We start from the raw sequence: 21,763 nt of genomic DNA on the forward strand, positions 1-21,763 counted from the left end.
TACATTACATAAAGACTACTGAGAAATACTGAAATAACGAGTTAGACAACGACAATTGTCTTTTGAGATTTATTTCTATGCAGAGGAGGAAAGTGCAGAGCTCAAAGAACACTGTGAGAGTAAGTGGTGTTTCTAGAAGTCAGCTACGAAAGAGGAAGTTTCTGAGGTCAAGGCACGAATAAACTGTCAGGGCAGATGAGATGCAACCACATGCACTGTCATGATTGCAGAAGTTCCTTGGTGTGAAAATCGTTTTTCTGCCCTAATAACAAGACTTCTGCAAACATATATGGAACATGTGATTACATGGCATATGTTAAACCATCAAAAAGTCATACATTGGAAAATTCCATCACACATCTCACGCTTTTATTTTTAACGAGCCCTACTTCAGTGTGAGAAATGACACAATTTCTCTCTCTTTAAAATCTCTCTCTTTAAACAGACACATCCTGTTCCTCTTGAGTTAGTAACTTCCTGTTCGACAGTAACGTTTTAACACCAGATGCTGATGTATTATTTTACAAACCACAGCGCCTGTGCCTTTGCTTGCAGCGTTTAATTCTGAGAAGCATGGGGAGAATGGTGGAGACTTTGCTGTGGGTCTGGATTGTCCTGGGCTCCGAAGTGTGTTCAGTTTCACTGCCAGGAATCACTGACGCAAAGTTCATTAATGACTGTGTGAGCGAACACAACAGGGCGCGGTCATCGGTTAATCCTCCTGCGAGCGACATGCTGTACATGGTAGGCATGAAGCTCTTCTATTTCTCAATGAACAAATAAAAACATGTCATAAGGAAGGATTTAATTCTGATGCTGTTTTGCAGCAATGATGAAGCATAAAAAAAACATTTCTTATGAAGTGAAAGGGATAATTTTGTCAAAACCTATGTCAGTTTTGGAATGGTGCCACAGTGGCTTGAGACCGGAAGGTTGATAGTTTAAATCCCTGGATCATCTAGGAAATGAATATCATTTGCCTGCAGAAAAAGTAGATGTTTAATGTGTCAGATCACTTGCAGGGCAAAGTAAATCCACACAAATCTTTTGTGTTAGGTTCAACTTTAGTTACTGTAACTAAAGTGCAATCTTCTATGCAGTTATCTGCTGAGGAGAGGGAAGCACAGAGAGAGACGGAAGACAAAATTTTAGGGGCAATAATTGTTGCAATACTGACAAAAATATAAAGGAAAGTTGCTTCATATATTTTTTTTTTATCTCTGCTTGAACAGACATGGGATGAGGGCTTGGCCATCACTGCAAGAGCGTGGGCGAGACACTGTAGATTTGAACACAACATCTACCTTGACGATGTCCGGCGTGTGCACCCTACCTTTAACTCTGTAGGAGAAAACCTCTGGATAGGCTCCCCACAATCATCTTTCACTGTGAAGGGAGCCATACAAAGTTGGGTGAAAGAGAAAGTAGACTATAACTACAACCGCAACGCATGCACAAACAAGTGTGGCCACTACACACAGGTGTGTGTACTTATCTTTGTATATGAATGATAAAATGCTTGTTTCTATTTGTGGTGAAATGAAAGAGGAACTAGTTGTGATAGTTAGATTAGGGGCATTGTTCAAATTAACCCTTTCATTGTCTCCAGGTTGTGTGGGCAAGCAGCTACAAGGTTGGTTGTGCCGTCCAGCTGTGCCAAAATGGTGTGATTGGTGGCTTTGGTAACAGAGAGACTGTCAATTTTGTATGCAACTACGCTGTGGGGTAAGTTGAATATGTCCACAAATATCTCCAGCTTAATAAACTGTCAATGATGGAACATTTCTCTGATGGTGTTTGAGGCGGAGGTTGGGTTATGCAAAGTTTCAGTCCTGGTTCAGCCTGGAAGTATTCGTTTTTTCTTACTGTCAACATAACAGTAAGTATTATATGTGTACCAAAGCCTGATATATGTTCTTTCTAGATGTTGTCCAAAACTCAACTTATTTTGACCCTCTCTCACACACACACACACACCTACTGGAAATACTCAAGGACAAAAAATAAATGAAGTCATCACTGTATATTGTTCCCGAAAAAAACACACTTACTTCCTGTTCATAACGTCTGATTAAAAACTACAGAGACCAGCTGTTTGAGAAATGTAATGTTTATTTGTCAACTGTTTTCAATAAAAGCCAATGTGCTGAGTGTCACAGACATGAGATAAGAGGGTAGAGGGTTCAGAGCAAAGACATCCCCAGAATGAGCAAACATTTGTCACCATATGTTGTAATGTTTCAGCTGGGATGTTTTTTCCTTGTGCAGGCGGAATGTGAACAGAAAGAAACCAAGGAAACCACCTACAATATGAGGAAGTGATTTAACTTGGACTGTTGTTCCTTGTACAGGGGTAACGTGATAGGAATGAGACCATACGAATCACAGGGGACAGCCTGTTCTCGATGTGAAGGCACATGTTTGGACAGTCTCTGCCGTAAGTATTCAGTCAAGTATATCTCTTTTTCTTTTTTTTTTACAAATCGCTAAAGCGTTGGGTACTTTTGCCTTTTTTGATATTTTATTTCTTGGATATTGTGACCCCTGAGACTGTTACAGCTCCATCATTTAAAGACTAGTTTTTGTTTTTATTGTTAGCTATTTTAGGCAAGACCAAAAAGGCTGTCCATCAATGATAGACACTATAACAAGCCACATTCAAATCTGTGAATCAAATAAAATGTCAAACATTTTGTCCTAAAATAAAAAACAAAACAACAGGAAGCATTTCTAACGTGTCTTTATGTGTTTGCAGGTAGCCAAGAACGAGATTCACCAAAAAGTAAGCACCGCACACAAAACAGAGTTTGAAGCAGAGCTAAAATCCAGAATGAGTTAAAATACACAAACGCTTTTTATGAATGAGTCTGACTCCTCCAGTCTTAAGAGGAAAAGAAGTCAGCACAATATTCCACTGGATAGATTGCAGGAAAAACTACAATTACACAAACCTCTCTGACGCAGACTTCATGTTGTGTTTACAGGCTACACCTGGGCTCCAGACTGGGCTCCAGGCTGGGCTCCAGACTGGGCTTCAGACTGGGACCCTGTCCAGACTTACAGTGACTCAAACTATGTGAATATTCTGGTGGTTCGACCCATTGCCCTCATCTTAACCTTCATCGCAGCATATGCAGTTCACCACTTCTACCCCGATACCTTCTGCTATGAATAGACCGTATGCGCTTACCAGAAGGACATGGACTTAGTCAGTGAGTTTAATTCATCGGTTTATTTTTCTGTCTATGCACAGCTGTCAGAAAGTACATCACTCTACCCACCAGCTTCTTTGTAGAGACACAAAGAAGCTGGTGGGTAGCTAAACTCAACTAAACTCAGGTTTGGCAGAGAAGATGTAAATGCATCCCAAGTTGTCTACTGTATTTTTCTGAGTTTTGATATAAATGAATTGATCAAATGTAAAATGAGAGAATGCTCAGAGTGCTCTACAGAGCATTTTAGCATCTTTCAGCTCATTGTTTTGATTTTATGGCCTCCCACTGAAACGTCTAAGAGCCAGAAAAACAGCTAAAATGGGAGCTTTTACTTGATGATGGAAACACACAAGATTCCAAATAAATGCTAATCAATGTGTGTGGACGAGTAAATAGCAACATGTTTACTATGTCAACATCATGATGTCAGTTTACAGATTTGTGCCAGTGAGTATTAACAGTGTTTGATATTTAAAACAAAGTACAGCTCTGCAACAAGCGCTGCCAGAAATACGGTGGTACAAAAAATGGAGTTTTAAAGACATTGAGATTGTTTCAATAAAGACTATGAACCACCCATGAATGGAGACTGTACACCTGTGTCAAATCTGAGTATTGCACCTCTGCAATAAAGCTGCTAGGCAAATGTTTTCATGACCAAAAAGAATGAAGACAAACCTACAAAAATAAGATCCAGGTTGTTAAAAATTTGGCTTTTTTTATGAATGAGTCTGCCTCTTCCTAAACATACACAGTCTGAGAGGGAAAACATTCCGAGGCATATAAATACTGACCATACAAAATGTGGACAACAGACAAACGATACAGACAACAGGAAACTTTGCTCTTTGCACTGGTGTCCAGCTAGAGGAAGATTTTACAACAAAAGTAGCTCAATAAAAAAGTCCATGACAGTTTGTGATGTTATGATTCAAACACACACGCGCGCACACACACACACACACACCCATGTGACATCAACACGTATGACATCACTTGAGTCCTGACTCTGTCCAACAGGACCGCCCAACAAATACCATGTCACATGGTCCATGTTCCATCAGTGGTGTACGTGTGTGGTTTAGCCTTTGCTTTTTGCCTTGTTCTTTTTCTTTTTGTCTGTTGTGCCGCTGGTTGGAGGCGCTGGGTTCACCGGTGGAGCTCCCAGTTTCTTGGTTTTGGCTTTTTTCACTTTCTCCTTGATGGCTTCGATGTCCAGCTTGCCTTCTGTAGGAGCTGTGACAGAAACAAGGTGGGACAGAGGTTAGCTGTACGGTTTCAGACATGTCTGCTTTGCTCTCAGGTCGTTGCTTTATTCCTACCTTTAGTGGTTTTCTTCATTAAAGGCTTCTCTTTAGGAGGAATGAACGCTTTGTTCCGCTCTTCTTGCTTCTTGGTCAGAGCCTCTGCTTGCTTCACCTGAGAAAGAGGAACAAGTGTTAGTTCACACAAAATGATCTTCCTCTTCATACTATTTTTTCTGCAGCCTTTGACAGCATCTCTGCTGGCAAAACCCCACCAGCCTCATCAGGGTGCTGCTTTGGGGCATGTTGACTGACTGGAAAGTCCCTGCCGAAATCTTATCACTATTCCATTTCTGTGTCTGACTTCTGGCCTGCTCTGTGCAGATTGATGCAGGCTGCTTGTGGCGTCTGTCAAAAATAGAACAGCTGCATATTTTCTTTGGAGCAGACTGGAGACCCGCTTCTGAGATGCTTCTGAAACGGACTGCTGAGCTTCCGGTGGGGTTGAAACAAAGCGGCCACGATTAGCTCCGGCAGCAACTGCGCATATGGAATGTGTCTCATCCGTGCCTGGTGGGATTTGGCTGTTTACTGTTATGATGTTACCTGGAATCAGAGCATGCTAATCTAGCCCCTGACATGTATACAGCGTGTGTGCCGCTGCCCGTTTACAACACACTGCCCTCTTTCCTGTTTATAGTCAGCTCTGTGCAAAAATCTGAATTTTGATGAAACAACATGATATTTACTAAATAAGCTATAGTTTTCCAGCCCCTGACTGTCATGTAGCTATTCTTGTGATAGAAAGTATATTCAATGTCACCATGTATACCTGTATAGTTATGGACATAAACAAATAGCTTGCTAAAGCCAGCACTGAAGTTAAGTTTGTGAACCATGTGCCTGTTCACAAAGCTGGTAGTCGCCCTGACGACTGCTGACGACTTTTCCTGGTGAAATCGTTGTATGTTGATTATAAAGTCGAGTTTGGGGAGTTATAATTTCTTCCATCACTCTCTGCCTCCCCTGCTTGCACGTGTGGTTGCTAGGCTATGTCAAATTCAGCGGTTATCTCATTGGTTGCGCTTTGACAACGTCAGCAGCACCCTGCAGGATCACTGGCGAGCAGGCCAGCAGGAGATGACTCCACTCTGAGCTCACCTTGATCTCTTCCATCTTCTTCCTCTTTTTCACACTTTCACGCAGGAAGAATTCACCCGTGGCCAGTTCCTTGTCCACCTGCAAAGTAGATCCACAGAGTTAAAATCAACGTTTAAGATGCAAATTCGATCCAAAAACAGGGTTTGCACATTGAGAAAACATTCCGGTCAATCTTCATTAGAATTCACTTTTTAAAAATACTACTACTTGAAGACAACTAATGTTGCTGTGTTGTTCATAGACGGGATAGAGGCGTTTATTCAGCTATGAATGTTAACATAAATGTGTTTTACCTGGCTCTCTGGCTGAGATGGAGGGAATGGTGTGTACTCCTTCTTCACGCTCTTCTTCTTGGGCTCTCTGCGCTTGGCCAGGTTCTTGTGGCGGAATTTGGGCAGGAAGCGTTCCCAGCTCTGCATCCGCAGGTCGGGGTCTTTGGACAGCTCCCGTTTGATCATCAGCGTCTGATTCAGCCATCAGAGAGTATGCAACGGGTTGGGGGTGGAGCGAAAATAATGAAAATGCTGTTCTGTCAAGCCATGTGCCTTTATTTTAAAAAGGTCAAACCTGCATTCATCTCTCAACGTCAACTTAAACTGTCATAAATCTTCTTTTAAACTAGGGGTCAGTAGGTCGACCACTTGTGGTGGATTGAGAGTCACAAGAGTGCAAAGAACGAGATGGACGTGCATTAGTGAGGCGGTTAACTGGAGGTCAGAAGTGTTTAGACAGTCCTAAAGCTTGTAGCGTTAACTACTGAAGATCAGTGTAGATGTAGCTGTTTTTGCAGCAACCTGCAACCAAGAAGTGGAACCAAAATAAACCTATGCAACCACATGTCAAGCTGCAGTGGTCGATCAGATGATCAGAACAGGTCAAACTGCTACAGTCAGCCTGAAATGTCTCTGAGAAAACTCTGATAAACTCTGTGTGGCTCACAGTCAATGCTGCAAATGTTTGTAACCAAGAAGCTTCCCTTTGGTTTGTGTGTTTCCTGAAGGTTTCATATGAGGTTACGTTCAACACAAATAAAACACACCCACAACCCCAGACCCACAACACAGCCACACAGCTGTGTGGTTAGTGTTTTAAACACCTGATTTCAGCAGCTCCATGCTGTTTGTCAGTATGTTCTGTATCTGTTTACACCAGTAATACTACATGAAAAACTGCAGCTGTTACCTGTAATAAACAACTCAGACGTGATGAAATAGTCCTGAACACCCTACTTTGAACATCTGAGACTCTTTCACGCCCTCAGCTCCGGGCTGAGCCAGCCTTGGCATGCAAACCCAGAGAGACTTGTTTCAGTCAGGAGATCAAGAACAAGGATGGAAAATATCTTCATCGGGCATGAGTGCAGTCTGTCAGAACATGTTAATTGATCCAGTACTTTTTACTTTTGAGCTGTGACCCGGCAGAAAGCTTCCTCGCCAGCCAGGTTTGAGCAGTTTGTACGTACCTTGATGTTGTAGATGGGGTGAATGTTCTTCATCGTGTCCATCACCACTTTGCGTACCTGAACAAAGGAGAAAGAGACATGAAGAAAAAACCCTAATGCTTCTACATCCTGTTCTTTTTGTAAAGTTTAATTCTAATTAAAGACAATTTGATGATAGATAAGTAGATTTTAATAGTTAAAAAAACATCTGACATTAAAATATATTGTGTACTAAAAATGTGTTTTATTTCACATCATCTCTGCATGAAAATAAATCATTGTCACCACAACCAACTGTTTTCTAAAAAAAAAGGGAGTTCAGATTTAAGTGACGGTTTGTTAGTAGCCAAGTGCAGTAATCTAGAATCATTGACAGGTGAATCAAATGAATGTGAGAAAAAATGGGGACATTAGGCCTGTGGGGAGTTTTTTTGCAACTCAGCACAGGAAGTAGAGAACACACACACACACACACACACACAGTGGGTGGACAGCTGTTTCTCAGTGTAGATGCATTTTTGGGTCAAATTCATGTTACGATGAATAAAAGTTCATTTCATGTCTGTTCTTTTGTCACACGGTGAATTGGTGTTTGTCTCTCATGATCACGTACTAGAGGTCAGTTTCTCCACACACAGAAGCTCTGAAGTTCTCACCTCCTTCAGGCCATTGAAGGGCCCCAGGGCCGACACTGTGTTGCCTTGCACCATCACGTAGCAGCTGGTCAGCAGCTCCAGTGCCTGTAAAAACAGGAAACAGGAAGGTACAGTTAACAGTGCTGCTACACTGATAATAATACTCTGATATTGTGGACTGATGAGAATCAATGCTGCCACCTAGTGACATGTATAACAAAATGCACCATAGTGACTGACAGACTAAGAAAACAAAGTAGTATCACTGAGGTGACTGCTGCTTCTCGACAGGTATGAGATGTGTTGGATGAAAGGTGGATGCTGGAGTGGGACTTACTTTGAGGGTGGAGCCCTTGGGGCCAATCAGCCGCTGTCTCCGCTTCACAAACCGCTCCCTGTTCCTCACGAGGGTCCCGATTTTGATGATGTCACACGCCATGTCATCCTGTAGTATCCGCACAGCCTGGAAGCAGAACAAAGACAGACATTAGTCAACAGACCACCACCTGACGTGACGGCGGCATCCTGTATGTGACAGTGGCGCGGTGATCATTAACCTGCTCGAACGGGACGCTCCTGGCCAGCAGCTTGATGAGATCTCTGGCTCTCACGATGGCGTAAGGGTCAAACGTTTTCTTGGTGGTGCAAACTGTGATGCTTCCCTCGATCAGATCCAGAGAGGCTTTGATGTGCTGAGAAGTTACACAAGGTGAGGGGGGATCAAAAACAAGAAAATAAATCTGCAATTCAGCCTGAGGATTGTGCTGAAAGTAAAAATAAAAATGATTCTGATTCAGGGAGTTTATGTTCTGTTTTCTGATAACTCAGTAACTTACCGCCTCTCCTAAGGCCTTCTCCACAAGTGGCCAGCACTCTTTCAGGTAGGCTTCTCTGTATTTGGGGAAGAGGGTGGCGAAGCTGCTCTCCTCCAGCAGACCACGGGGGTTGTCGTCTCTGGAGAACGTCGGCTCTTTCCATCCATCGGGGACAGTCAGGAGTTCAGATTCATCCACTGCATGACGCAAACATCAGAACAATGGACCGACTTAACCCTTTTCATACAACTCAAATCCTGCCTCCTCTGTAGTAACGTCACATCACTCAACCCACACGTCCGGCACCCTGTTGTATTGTCAGCTGGATGTTTTAGAATGGACCTATCTGAGCTGCAGCTTTCTGACAGAGATGTGCAGAGAAAAAGGCAAAATTTGTTCCATAAAACTAATTTAAAATTTGAAAAACATTAAAGTGAGAAAGGAGACGTGGACACGAAGGTAAATCTAACAAGCTGTATAAAGAAAACAACACACATTGACCCTTTAGCAGAGAAAACGGGATAATTATTACATAACACTTAAAAAAAAAGGAAAAAAAAGGCCGTTCTCGGCTTCCGTACGAAGTTGTACATCTCTTAACACACACGTGTCAGAGTACAGATGTTGTCCTGCTGATGTTTTCCTTGAAACAAAGCCAAGTTTGAACTAAAACAACCAACAAGTGTTTCCAACACCGCAGCTCACATGTTAGCTCTCAGCTAGTCCGTGCAGCTGACATGTAAACACGCCGGTCAGCCGACACGTTTCAGCTGTGCGTTACACCGAGCGGGTCGCCGGGTGTCGGACAGCGTCTTCAAACTCCGCGGTGTCCGTCACTCACCTTGGTTTTTGCTCTTTTTGGATTTTTTCCCTGTCTGTGCTTCACTCACGCCGTCTCCCGTCGTGGAGGACGCCATTGTTAAACAGGCGCGGAAGTGACGTAGAGACTCTTCTTGGCGTGAGTTTAGCGGTCAAAGGTTGGCGCCATCTAGCGGCACCGCCACCAGAGCAGACAGGTTACAGAGGGTGTCTCTGCCACCATGACGGAAAACAGTGTGTGTGTGTTGTTTTAGAGAGAATGAAACACTAATGCAGGTACAGAGGCCATGAATCCCTCACACAACCCCTTGGAAAACTGTAACCCGACACTTAAGATACAGACATGAATAAGATGCCATAATCTATTATTAAATAAATCTTTCAGTTATATATCTACAAACTTTATTCTTCACTATGAAAATCATGAAGACTATGGGCATACATTTCTAAAGGCTTATGCACACTGTCCAGATTATTATTCATCAACCCTAGAACAATAACGTCGGATTTTCACCCACCCAGTTCTTGTCATGTGGTTTTCATTGTGTTGCTGCTGTCTGAGTTGCATGGGTCCTTGGGTAGCGTCAGACTGCACACTGATGTCATTAATGGTATGTTTGTTTCCCTCCTCCCATCTATGTTTTTTTTCAAGAGCATGCGTTCGGGTGCTTTTCACCTAATGTCAGTGATAGAGTGTGCCATCTCTCTCACAGTTGTCAGTGATGCAGGAAGGACTGTGCCTTCACCAGACCAGGCTCACATGTCCCAGGAATGGGTGGACCAAAGAACAAGTTCCCAGCTCCATTTTTTTTTTTTTTGTTAGGAAATTTCTCATTAAGGATTACCTAATTTTTTAATAATTTTGCTGTCTTTTTAAAGGGTCCCCCATGGTTCCCTTTTTGAATTTTATGTGATATTGTATATTAGGAAATTAAAGAAGAGTTCTACAATTTGGCATACAGTGTTGTACTTTCACATAAATTGATGAAAACTGTATTTTATCCAGGATATTATATCGGGTAAAATATACCCAACGTTAGTGATAGTGTTACTAATTTTTAACGTTAGTGTTCAAGGGTTATTTATAATTAAGGATTAAGGAAATAAATATTACTCCTTTGCCAATATAATAATTGATGATTATGATAACTGCATGAAACAAAGACCCTACAATAAACACGTTTCATTACTAGTCCTACATCGAATGTGAAAGATTCTGCTGTGATTTTATACGTAAAAATGTCTAAAATATTTGAGTGAATGTTTCGGTCTCCATAAGGAATAAAAACACACTCAGACACACTCCAAACACTTTATTGGAGCCGTAGTCGTTCATAGTAAGTCATGATTGCTTTGGTTGCACTCACTGAGAGTATGGTTACTCCCAGAAAGCCTATTGATCCAGCCACAATGGAGATCATAGTCATGTGCTCTGCCCCTGCAAAGAGATGGACACAAGGAATTTTATGAACTCTGTATAGGGAGCACACATACAGTGAACTCCATCCACTGACCTGTACGTTAGAGGTACAATAATGAAATATTAGAGATAGATATTTTTGTTATGAGTCATTCAAGAAATGCTACTCAGTCTCCTTGACACAAACTCACAGGAAGATGATGGGACTCCTGACTTCACCCTCTCGTTGACCACCAGAGGTCCAGCAGACACAACAGCAGCTCGTTTCCCCATTCCGTCCTCCTGGCTCACTGACTTCTTGGTGCGATGCTTGTTGGTGCAATTCTATTACAAAACAAAAGCCAGTTGGTGATTTTCACCCCTCTACATTTATTTGACAGCTTTTCTTACAGATTAACATTTGTCATTTTAATTATTTTATTTAGGGTAGCATTTACGCATATAGCAGAAGTGACGTGTGAGCTGTACATGGCAGCTACATTCAAGTCTGGGAACAAAAGTCTTTCATTTGCCTTCGGTGTCACAGATTACATGAAAGACTGATGATGCATATTTATAGCCAAGAACATATAAAGACGGTCACCAGTATTGCACACTACTGCAGTGAATAGAAACTGGTATTGAGGCTCGACTTGGCCTGAAAAATAGGTCAGAGTAATTGGTCCAAAAAAGATTAGCAGGTCTATCTCAACCTTGAAAGACTCTTCAGCTCACCTTTACACAGTCTTCATCAGGTCCACATATGTTGGCCAGACAGTGAATGTAGAAGGGCTGTCCTTTGGGCATGGTGAACATCTGAACAGAAAATCTGCTTCTCTGTGCCGCGCCGTTAACAGAGACCCAGTGGAAGGTGTTGTCAACAGGACAGCTGGGGACAAGAGAGGCTTACAGCTCACTTCATCTAACCTTTATCTGAGTTATTAAGATAGTTGTTGAAGTGATGTGGGTTAAAGCTCAGCCACATGAACAGAGCAACCAACTCTAAGGTTCAACTGCAAAGACATTACTCAAATGTATCAGAGTCACATTTTCTCATACCCATCCTGAAGAAGAACACCCTGGACGCTGTCCTGTGGGTCAGTGCCCTCAGTGGCCCAGCATGACTCCACCTGCAGGAGCATGTCTGAAGCAAAAGTGTTGTTGGTCTGCAGGGCCACCTGGAAGAACAGGGTGTCATCGAGCTCCAGGGCTTTGACATGGCTGTAGCTGTAGACGTATGACACGTCAGTGTACAGGTTCATGGTCAGGCCCAGCTGCAGTGATGGGCTGTACTTTACCAGAGAGAGGGAAGAGAGCCTACAACAGAAGAAATGATGTGTTCGATGTCTCTGTCCTTCATTTATTAACAATGTGTTCTTCTTACTTCAGACAAAGAGTCAAAACGTGAAGGTGTTTGTCTCACCACTCCAGATCCACGCTGACGTGAGCGTTACGAACATAGTGTCGTGGGTAGACACATTTCCAGATGACTTTTAGATCCCGCCGGGTGATGGTTTGTTCTTTGGTCAAGGTCACGGTCAGAGTGTTTTGGAACTCAATGTGGGTTTTGTTCACCTGGAAACACAAACACACACACACCACACTTCAAAAACTCAACGCATCTCATCTTCTGACCTAAATAGCCTCAGGTAAAAGAAGAGAGGAGCTACCTCATTCCTACCAAGAAAAAGTATTCCGATTGTGATGTGGAATTACAAATATAACTTTTTTTATTGCAAAGGTAGGGATCACTGGAATTGGTGTATGCATTACGTAGGTATGGATCTGAAGGTTGAAGATATGAAGATATCTTTCCAGTCTTCAGTCCCTCTGTCCGTCTTCAGTCACTCACCCGTCTCTCAGTTCCACATTCAGAGGCTTTTTGCGAGGCATGGAAGTAGTAGAACACGTCCCCCTCATCCACAGCACACCGTCCATCATTCAGCTTCACATCGACATTCCCCCCCATGTGAGAAGTCAGGTAGGGTTTTGCTATTCCACCAGTCGCCAGTTTTGCCAGACACTGGCTGAAAAGGCCCTTTTCTGTTTCAAGACAACGTTCAGATTCAGAACAGCGAGAAGCCAGAATGACACTATTTGCAGAGTCTGATAAGTAATACAGAAGAAGAAATGTTTGCCGTTTTAAGAAGGAATAGCATTCTGTTCTCTTGGCTTCAAGAGAAGGGAAAAGTCGCCCAGCTTCTCTGTCTAATACAAAGTCAAACACACTCCCATCCTAACAACTAATCCAACTTCTCTTATGTTTCTCGGCTGGGAAAAAGGTTATAGAAGTTTTTATAGAAGAGTGTGAATGACTCAGTGTGCCTGGAACAAGCCAAGAATATTTCACGGATGGTTTCCTGGTGGGCCTGAGAGTAATGGCACTAATCATGAACTACAGCATCCCAGTTCACATTCAGAAAGGGCCCTTTGTCATCCCCCATTGCTCTCTTTGGCACCATCAAAATAAAAGCATAAAATACCTCCCAAAATAACAGTAAAAAGAAGATTTCAGGGACATAGGAGAGCTGTTTTCAGGGCACCACCATCAGCTCTCCTGCTTTGTGTTCATGTTTAAATTTGAGTTGTCACCTATTAAAAGGTTATGGCTGCAAAGTCTCAACCCATCACAGTCAACCTGATATAACCAAGAAGCTTCAGTATTAGAATTCTGAGGTTCGAACGCAGTGCATGTTCTTAGTTTGACAACTGCTGTTTAACATCTGTGAAATGTGTTTCATTAGATAAGATACAACTTAAAAATGTTTACCATTGCAGACTGGATGTAAAGCCGCAGAAGGCCCGATGATGGCGCTCACATCATAGAAGCCATGTTGGCACACACAGGTATAGGAGCCCAGAGTGTTGATGCACAGAGAATTACGGGGACACACAGTTTGGATGGAGGGAGCACACAGATCTGGACCTGATAAACAAACAGTCAAAGCAAAGAAATAAATAAATCCCACAAACACATTTTTTTGTTTCAACTCTATGAAAAGACTTTTTGAACAGGCTGAGCTGGTTTTCCCACCATCACCTACCGTTCCAGTGAATCACCCCATCTGTAACCGTCACATCGGTTGCATTCAGGGAGCGAATGTAATTCAGCTGATCTTTAACCGGCAGGGGCACATCTTTCGTTTTGGACGCATCAAAAGACATAAACAGAGTCTCTGTTTTGTCTGGCTCATTTGCAGGTTTAAAGGTGGCCAGCTCGATGCGGGCTGGCCGATCAAAGCCTTTCAACAGCTTCTGCAGCTGAAGGACACACACGCACAAAAGACATGCTTCTTCAAATAAACTTATTTAGAAGAAGATATGCTTGGCTAAACATATTAGTCAAGCACAAATGAGTGTTATTTTACTGAATAAGAAAAGTAAAGTAAATATTCTTATTAAGAAACAGAAGAATAAAAAAGGTACACATTGGTGCAGTTTCAGTTTCCCACATCTACTGTAGCTTTGACAAAAAAATAAGAGCCCTCCATGAGTGAACCTCACATACTATGTTTTGTGAATTTGAATCTCTGTACACTAACAACACTAGCCCTGTTAGTAACTTATTACTTATGTCATGTGCTACAACAGAATGCTAATGTTGATGTTAACCAGGTATATGCAGCATTGTAGATTAGCTTGTTAAGATTCTGCTAATTAGCACTAAACCTAAGGCATGGCCTGAGGCTGATGGGAAGGTCCGTTTTGGCGGTATTTGATCATAAACCAATGGTGTGGGCAATAGGTTTGGCCGCATGATAAACCCAGATTAAATTCAAGCCATCACCAAACAATTCATCCTCTGTGGACCAGAATTTCATGGTAAACCGTCCAATAATTTTCTATTATCTGGAACAAAGTGGTTGACCGACCGACCGACTGTTGAGGTTTCATTGAGATCTGTATAAAATCAGGATAAAACTGGATCTGCAGTCTGTGATCACTGATGAATTTACTCCCACCTTATCTTTAAAAATCTTCCCCATTGCAGCTCTTGGTTCTGATGCGTCATCCTGCAGATCCTCAGGCAGTGACCAGGGGATGACCATTGTGAGAGTCATGCTGGAAAACGGTGACTCCCGCTCTATAGAAGCCACAAAATGCAAACAGGGTAAGCTGGTTTATCTTGAAAGATAAGTAACAAACCAGTCAAGTCTATCATAATCAGATTTAGACCTACATTTGAGAATAATTACTTAAAAGGACTGTCATTTTATTCCAGCCGTCTTGAATAGTTATTTCAGTCACTATACTCACTTGTTACGTTAACACTGTCAAAAAATGTTCAATGAAACTAGCGAACCCAAAACACCACATAACTACAAAAGTCACACTGACGTTGTTCCAGGCTGCGTCCTATAGCCCTTCCAAGGAGCGTCAAAGATGAATCAGCTCCCTTGAAGTACACATGAGAACGTTCTGACTCCCGGTGCCCACCACATTCCTCCCACACATAGAGGATGTAGCTCTTCCCTTCCTGCAGCCCTGGGAGAGGCAGCTGTGTGTCAGTCACACGGCTCCTCTGTAGGATGATGCCATTCTGCAGAGACAGTTCGTATAAAAAGGCCATTGCTGGGTGGTGGGTGCTGCTGGGCTTCCACTGGGCGGTGGAGTTGTTAGAGTGGTACTGGAGCTCAGACACACCGTGAGGTCCTGGAAATACACAAGAAACTATTGCCATGAGAAACATAAGTGATAAACATCAGCAATGCTTTACTAATACATCCAGATTTCTCGTAACAGCAATAATAAGATGGTTAACAGTATCATGTGCCATTACTTTGAACATCACCTGTGTGTGCTGTGACTGTCTTGGAACTCATGAGTATACCATCTCCACACAGTGCCACCACCTTGGCCTGGTATTGTTTGCACGGCAGCAGCTCTCGCACAGTGTAGTTGGTGATGAGCGTGGTGCCCTGCAACGCCCCCTCGTGGTAAACTCTGAACATGGAGATGGATGAGGTGCTCCTCACCTCCCAGCTCAGGGTGTAGTTGTCGGGGCCAAACAATGACTGATGCAAGGCATTGATACTGGAGTGAACTGAGGAGCAGAGAGGGGGTTCAAAAGGATGGCTCACAGGGACAGATCAGCAAACTCACGTCAATTAATCAAGATTGGGTAATTTCATTCATAGTCTGAAATATAAACAAATACAACATTCATATGGTATTCTTGTGTACAGATGACTTTGTTTAGCATTTTCAGACTTTTCTACATTGGCAAGCCTCACTTTGCCAACATTGGCCTAAATGAACAAACACAATGTTGCTTTATTTAGTCAGTTCATCAACTCATGCAGGACTTACTAGAGTTTCCATCATTCAGGACCATCTTGCTATAGCGGGACTCCATCCCTGCCTGACAAACCGTCTGCAGGCCAAACTTAATCCTGCTGCACGGCTGCAGCTCAGACAAGATGAAGGTGCCCTCATTGACCCACAGGGGCACCTCCTCTGTGACGTGGTCTGTTCCGTTGAGGTAGAAGGCGGTGAGGAGGAAGAGGGAGAACTTCTCAGGGCAGTCCCAGGTCAAAGATATGCTGCTGCTGTTCCATGACGTCACCTCAAAGTCTTTGGGAATGTCTGGGTCTGGTGGAAAAAGAATAGCAAACACAACATTTTCCAACTCCCACTAACAGGGTTAGACAAAACAAGGTTACAAGGTTGATGAGAGCCACGAGACTGAACCCCGATAATAAAATTGTGGGCTTTTCATTTGGATCCTAATGGATCAGCATGTGTTAGTCTACCAACAAGTACTTGATGTTAATACTGACCAATTTCATTTTCAAATCAGAACTTTGTTTTATTTTTATCTTATAGGCAGTTTTAGTTCATTACTTCCTTTATCACTTTGTACTGTATTTTGTTATATGAAAATCTGCTTTAAATTTGCTTAAGACAAGAGGTGAAACAAACAATACATCAATGAAGCAATTAGTCAGTCAATGGAAAATCAATCAGCAACAATTTTGATTGCAACTTTTCATAGAAAATGACAACTATTTGTTGGTCCCAGCCTGTCAAATGTGAAGATTTCCCATGTTTCCTTTGTCTTATATGATAAGAAGCAAATGATCTCTGAAATGATTTGTAAAGAAGTCAATAGTTAATTAATTAAAAGTAATTTACAACATTAACAAAATTCCATTCACACAATCCATCCAAGCATCAGATGGAAATCTCAAAACTTGGACAAATAAAACCAAAGATTGATATCTGAAAGATTGTTCGTGTGTTATACAATCTTTGTGTACTGGCTCTTTTTTTTTTTTGCTGTCCATCATTCACAGCTGTTTGCTAATCCATCCAATCAACAGTCCTTACCGGTAATAGTAGAGAGGCAGGTGAACGAGTGACTGCCTGCAATCTCCACACAGGCCACATAGGGGCTGCAAGAGTCCAGAGCTGTGAAGCGGTAATGGTTCTTGGTGGTGGTGTCCGTGCTGAGAGTGTTATAGGAGCTCAGTTCAGTATGGTACAGGGTCACGGTGTGGCTGTTGCTGACAGCCGAGCGGTTCTCCACCCAGGAGACCAGCAACATGGAGGTAGTCCTGGACTCGAGCTTGACAGGATGATGCATAGTGTGGCCTAGGATGAAACCAATGAGAGTTTCAGTCATAAAAAGTGTTCATAAAAACAGAAATATTAATTTTAAGCATGATTAAAGCATAAATGATAAACATGTTTACTTGTATAGATGCACAGTAGTATGAATTGACTTAATTTTGGGTAACAGGACAAACAGATCAACATCACTATGCTTAAACACATGAGGTCACTTAACAAAAAGGCAACAGACTTGATACTATGCCAACTGTTGGCTCATTTGTGAGCTTTAAGAATTCAGCTTCTAAAATCAGGCATAATCTGTGCAGTTTAATGTAATCTCTGACCAAACTATATGTTAACAGCAGCATTAACTCAAAGCCCAAACCTAAACTTCCCCTTTAAAAAAAACTAAGGGAAGGTCAACAAAGAATGGACTAATAACACAAAGGAAACAGATCTTACCAATTGCAAGGAAGAAGTTTTCGTCCTGGTGGAAGAATGATGTGCCATTTTCACACGCAAACACTTCAGAGGGACGCAACAACTCCAGGAAGCCCTGAAGAAATAACAAGTGAACATGGAGCAGGCAAAAGCGAGACAGACTGTGTGTAAAAATCTAACACGACCATCTTTTCTATCAAAACTTGATACATTTTATATTTTATATGAAGTAGGAAGTACCTTAGTCACACTTGTTGGTTTCTCTTGGGGTTTCTGCCGACCTCTGATCTGAATGAACTTTGTACCTTAGATGAACACGTTTCATTCAACATTTAATAACTACTGGTTCTTAGTGGATGAATGTGAATGAAAAAAAAAAATTGCGAAAGATGCTCACTTGCAGTGAAAGTCCATGTCTGAACAGAGCCTCCATACTGAAGTGTTAGTTTGTTTTCTACAGCTGATGGCACCGTCAGGGAGGTAACTTTACCTTCCTTCCAGATGGATTTTAATGCTGTATCATTAAGCCATATGTTTCCATTTTGCCTGAAAGAATGGAAAATAAAGTGGGACCACACCTCATTAAATACATATTTTAAAAAAGTCATGCCAAATCTAAAATCTGTCTGTTTCATGGTACCCTGCTCATGAGCACATGGACGAGTAATACCTCAGATTTCCTCCTTTTGCCAGCCGCTCTCTAATTTAATATCCATCTGATATACAAAATCTGAGGTCCATTGTATAACTCCTGGTTATACAATGGACCTCAGACTTTGTGACTTTGTGTAGTAACCATACTTTTGTGCATGGCTTTCAACCCTGGTGTTGGTGTGAGGTCCTCTTCAAAGACACACTACACTGTAAAAATTGTCTTTCTTGTGTTTACCTTTCCAGAGCATTGTCCTTGTTTATCCAGCATATTGAGAAGGAAAGACTGTTGCAACGTCCTGCAAGAAAATCAATTAAATATCTCCAAATGTAACAAAATCTGGTTAATCTTAACTCAACATTATGTCAGGTGCTGTGTTCTTACTTACCAAACGATATGGCATGAGGCACCAGTATGAAAAAGATGAATGAAAATTCTGGATTCCTGAAAATATAAAAGCTGATTAATCCGCTGTGAGTGAGAAAGTAATATAGGTGATATGAAAACAAGTGAGGATTCTTACATTTTCTTTGTAATTCCAGCGAACATGTTGTGTTTTTTCAAGTCGGGAGTTGGCTGCAGGACTCCTAATGAGTAACAGGTGTGTGCTGCCTTCACACACCTGCTCAGATTCCTGCAAAAATCAGGGACCACATTTCATTGAACTGTTAGAACACATTTTCTGTGATTGGTACCTTCCAACATGATGCCCTAAATAAGGTTAATAACGATAAGGCCACTTTCAGTACTAGCCATAGAGAACTACAAACATTTGAATGTAGTTTTTGCATTATAAATCATCACATTTCAAAAGCCTCTTTAACAGCTCTGATTGTTAAAATTCCCAGAAACAATAATAGCCCTCAAAGGCAGCAACAGGTCTGGACATAATGCTCCAATATTTTCATAGATTTCTATGAATAAAACTGGAGATTAAAGGGTTATTCCAGCAATTTAGCATCTCATTTGAACATGCATTTCTATGACCCCCTCAAGGTTTCTTGGAAATCACTACACCATGTTGTACTGCAGGAGGCCTGTAGGTGGTGGTGTGCATCTTAATGAAATTTGCAGTACACCATGTATTTAGAAGTACATAAATAAATGTATTTGTGTCAATTAAACATCAGTAACTATAAAGCTGAGACAAAACTGTGACAATATGTACTGTGTATTCCTTATTCACGCATGCTCTATGACTTATCCCCATTTACCTTCTGTGAGACTTGTGATTACATTAAGCAAAGGAAAGACGACTTGTCCTCTATTACTGCTCCTGCAACAAAGTGTCCGTGTCCAGCAGTTCAGGGTCTACTGGACGCCACTCTGCAGTCAGACAGAGCAGCTTTTGTCTGGTAAATCTTAACAAGCCATCAGCCAAATTGGAGTCACAAGTATGCACCATCTGTGGAGAGTTCCAGGCTGCTTCAGGCTTGTGGGGGCTGCAACTTTTCTACCTCTACTGGACCATAATTCAAGTCAAGTCATGAGCAGCAGGGTCTGGGGAAGTATAAGAGTATTCTAGCGCAATATGGAGAGTTGGCACTGTTTGCTGCTGCTGTGCACACTAAGTTTAGTGCTGGCCTCTGGAGGGGTGACGAAAAATGATGATGACATCGACCTTGTCAGCTTTCTGAGAAGTATCTACCCCGGGCTGCTGGTGAGAGACGAGCCGTTCATCATCAGCAGAGACTTTGAGATAAAATCCCTCAAGGAGCCTGGACGCCCCAAGGTCCTCTCAATCACAGAGCAAACCAAGGACAAACCAGTCAGTTGGGATACAAATGGGGCACCTGGACCTGTGGTCTTAACCAAAGATGGCCAGATCAAGGGGGTTACAGTTGAAAAAGCCCATATATTCTATGGGATACCCTATGCAGACCCACCTGTTGGGGCTTACCGCTGGAAGTCCCCCAGACCCGTGACTCCTTGGCAGGGGGTTTATGATGCTTCCTTCCCCAGGGCAGCATGTGTGCAGGCCTGCAGTGGACCCATCGCTGAGGAGTGTCCTCGGATAGTAAGGAACAATGCATTTAATCACTTATTTACATGATATTTCACAGGATGTATTAACATATGTGTTTCATATTTTGGCACCAGGCGACTTACAGTACAGTAAGTGCAACAGTAAAATAAGTTTTACCTGCTAGATCACCAACAGTAATGATAGTTGTCCTGACAAAAAATGGTCCTAGTGCTCTGAAAACAGATTAGAGAGTTGTTATAAATCTTTCTCAGAGTCACAGATATGGTGGCACCATAAATCTAGTTGATGGTGGATGGAAAAGAGCCACCAATATTTCTGAGTGTGAGCTAAGCTGTGGCTGTATATCAAGAACGTTAGCCTTTATTTTACCATGCAGGACATTAAGAACATTGGATTCCGAACACAAAGAGGGTGCCCATTCATTCCAATGAGAGTTTTACAACCAGTGTATATAAAATTGAATTAAATTGGTTTGCTATCACATTGTATGCATATACATACACAGTGCTACCTCTCCCTGCAGGGCCAAAAAACCCTGACACCAAAACTAAAATTTTTAAAATTATAATTAACTAAAATTATTGACTTTGCAGTTTAAAGGTCTGATATGAAGTTTAAATCTGTAAGTATGTATGTGAAATGAAAGTACTTTATTCAGCCTAATAAATTTATCATGTCTTTGTTTTTGTTTAAAAAAAATTATATTTAACCTCCCTCAGACTGCTAAAAAATGAATAATAGCTAAATAAACAAACGGTCCAGTACCACAGATGTCCACTGAGACAAAATCGCTTTCAACCAGACTGTAAATATGAGCAGCTGTGTTGGAAAGTCATCACTCTCCTCGTTTTAATTGTTCAGGCTGGAGGTGCTGGGAATTCCTAACAGCCAAGATATCTCCCAGTTGATAAAAATAACTACATGTACAGTATGTCAACAAACCACTGACATCATTTAAAAGGAGCTATATAAGGTTCGACATTATTATTCGACATAATTAACAGATGAATTTAGGCTATTCAACTGAGGCCAGCAGTGGGGGTAACCGTCTTTGCACCACTGAGTGAAGGCCGACTTGTTGCTCCATATACGCGCACCAATTAGAAAACAGAATGATCAAATTCGGGAATTCTAGTTAAAATATATGCCTAAAAACTATAAGGTACACTAATAATGCTGGGTTAGCATGCGAACAAAATAACTAAGTATCCAGTCATGAGCTTTGAACCTTGAAGGTCAAGTTGCACTTTTTTTTACTTGGTAACAAGAATTCAACAAGTTTCATTGTAATGTTACTTTGTTAAACTTACATTTACTAAATAGTAATTCATGTTAGCTGACTGCTGACTTAGAATGTTTTCTTTAATGTCTAAAAAAGGTCAGTGAGGACTGTCTCTAC

The 21,763-nt window shown here is 41.8% G+C and overlaps 3 protein-coding genes across 4 annotated transcripts; 1 reads left to right on the top strand and 2 right to left on the bottom strand.

Moving 5' to 3' along the window:
- The first annotated feature begins 457 nt into the window (after positions 1-457).
- Positions 458-3,748, top strand: glipr1a (GLI pathogenesis-related 1a). 2 transcript variants are annotated; one of them, XM_027272262.1, is made up of 7 exons: positions 458-744; positions 1,233-1,481; positions 1,610-1,725; positions 2,352-2,437; positions 2,756-2,782; positions 2,985-2,999; positions 3,036-3,748. In XM_027272262.1, exons 1-7 carry the CDS (start codon positions 574-576, stop codon positions 3,173-3,175), a joined length of 804 nt encoding a protein of 267 aa, XP_027128063.1. In that variant the 5' UTR covers positions 458-573; the 3' UTR covers positions 3,176-3,748. The 2 variants fall into 2 exon arrangements, with proteins under 2 accessions (XP_027128063.1, XP_010748761.3); XM_010750459.3 differs by having other exon boundaries at positions 460-744; positions 2,985-3,748.
- On the bottom strand, positions 3,231-9,484 carry krr1 (KRR1 small subunit processome component homolog). The gene is made up of 10 exons (XM_010750458.3): positions 9,353-9,484; positions 8,533-8,708; positions 8,254-8,388; positions 8,034-8,159; positions 7,718-7,801; positions 7,083-7,139; positions 5,914-6,084; positions 5,621-5,698; positions 4,538-4,634; positions 3,231-4,451 (listed from the first exon to the last, which is right to left on the bottom strand). Exons 1-10 carry the CDS (start codon positions 9,426-9,428, stop codon positions 4,297-4,299), a joined length of 1,155 nt encoding a protein of 384 aa, XP_010748760.2. The 5' UTR covers positions 9,429-9,484; the 3' UTR covers positions 3,231-4,296.
- A 1,144-nt stretch (positions 9,485-10,628) lies between these two features.
- On the bottom strand, positions 10,629-20,287 carry LOC104934733 (uncharacterized). Its single transcript, XM_010750461.3, has 20 exons — positions 20,264-20,287; positions 18,901-19,011; positions 18,766-18,821; positions 18,615-18,675; positions 18,123-18,271; positions 17,966-18,030; positions 17,747-17,840; positions 17,060-17,323; positions 16,040-16,321; positions 15,522-15,773; positions 15,068-15,382; positions 14,692-14,813; positions 13,774-13,990; positions 13,500-13,655; positions 12,582-12,772; positions 12,153-12,304; positions 11,789-12,046; positions 11,465-11,618; positions 10,942-11,074; positions 10,629-10,768 (listed from the first exon to the last, which is right to left on the bottom strand). Exons 2-20 carry the CDS (start codon positions 18,924-18,926, stop codon positions 10,644-10,646), a joined length of 3,072 nt encoding a protein of 1,023 aa, XP_010748763.3. The 5' UTR covers positions 18,927-19,011; positions 20,264-20,287; the 3' UTR covers positions 10,629-10,643.
- Between the last annotated feature and the right edge of the window lie 1,476 nt (positions 20,288-21,763).

Source organism: Larimichthys crocea, chromosome XX (assembly GCF_000972845.2).
Source record: "Larimichthys crocea isolate SSNF chromosome XX, L_crocea_2.0, whole genome shotgun sequence".
Classification (NCBI taxonomy): Eukaryota; Metazoa; Chordata; class Actinopteri; family Sciaenidae; genus Larimichthys; species Larimichthys crocea.

What these genes read in the sequence shown, in the direction of transcription:
- LOC104934733 (XM_010750461.3), bottom strand. Translation starts at nt 18,926, where the DNA reads ATGTTCGCTGGAATTACAAAGAAAAT. An exon ending in GCTGGAATTACAAAGAAAAT is followed by an intron (nt 18,822 to 18,900) that starts GTAAGAATCCTC and finishes TTATATTTTCAG; the next exon opens with GAATCCAGAATTTTCATTCA. An exon ending in TGGGGTGATTCACTGGAACG is followed by an intron (nt 13,656 to 13,773) that starts GTAGGTGATGGT and finishes TTTGTTTATCAG; the next exon opens with GTCCAGATCTGTGTGCTCCC.
- glipr1a (XM_010750459.3), top strand. Translation starts at nt 574, where the DNA reads ATGGGGAGAATGGTGGAGACTTTGCTGTGGGTCTGGATTGTCCTGGGC. An exon ending in CGAGCGACATGCTGTACATG is followed by an intron (nt 745 to 1,232) that starts GTAGGCATGAAG and finishes CTGCTTGAACAG; the next exon opens with ACATGGGATGAGGGCTTGGC. An exon ending in AGTGTGGCCACTACACACAG is followed by an intron (nt 1,482 to 1,609) that starts GTGTGTGTACTT and finishes CATTGTCTCCAG; the next exon opens with GTTGTGTGGGCAAGCAGCTA.
- krr1 (XM_010750458.3), bottom strand. Translation starts at nt 9,428, where the DNA reads ATGGCGTCCTCCACGACGGGAGACGGCGTGAGTGAAGCACAGACAGGG. An exon ending in CAAAAAGAGCAAAAACCAAG is followed by an intron (nt 8,709 to 9,352) that starts GTGAGTGACGGA and finishes TGCGTCATGCAG; the next exon opens with TGGATGAATCTGAACTCCTG. An exon ending in CATCTCAGCCAGAGAGCCAG is followed by an intron (nt 5,699 to 5,913) that starts GTAAAACACATT and finishes TCTACTTTGCAG; the next exon opens with GTGGACAAGGAACTGGCCAC.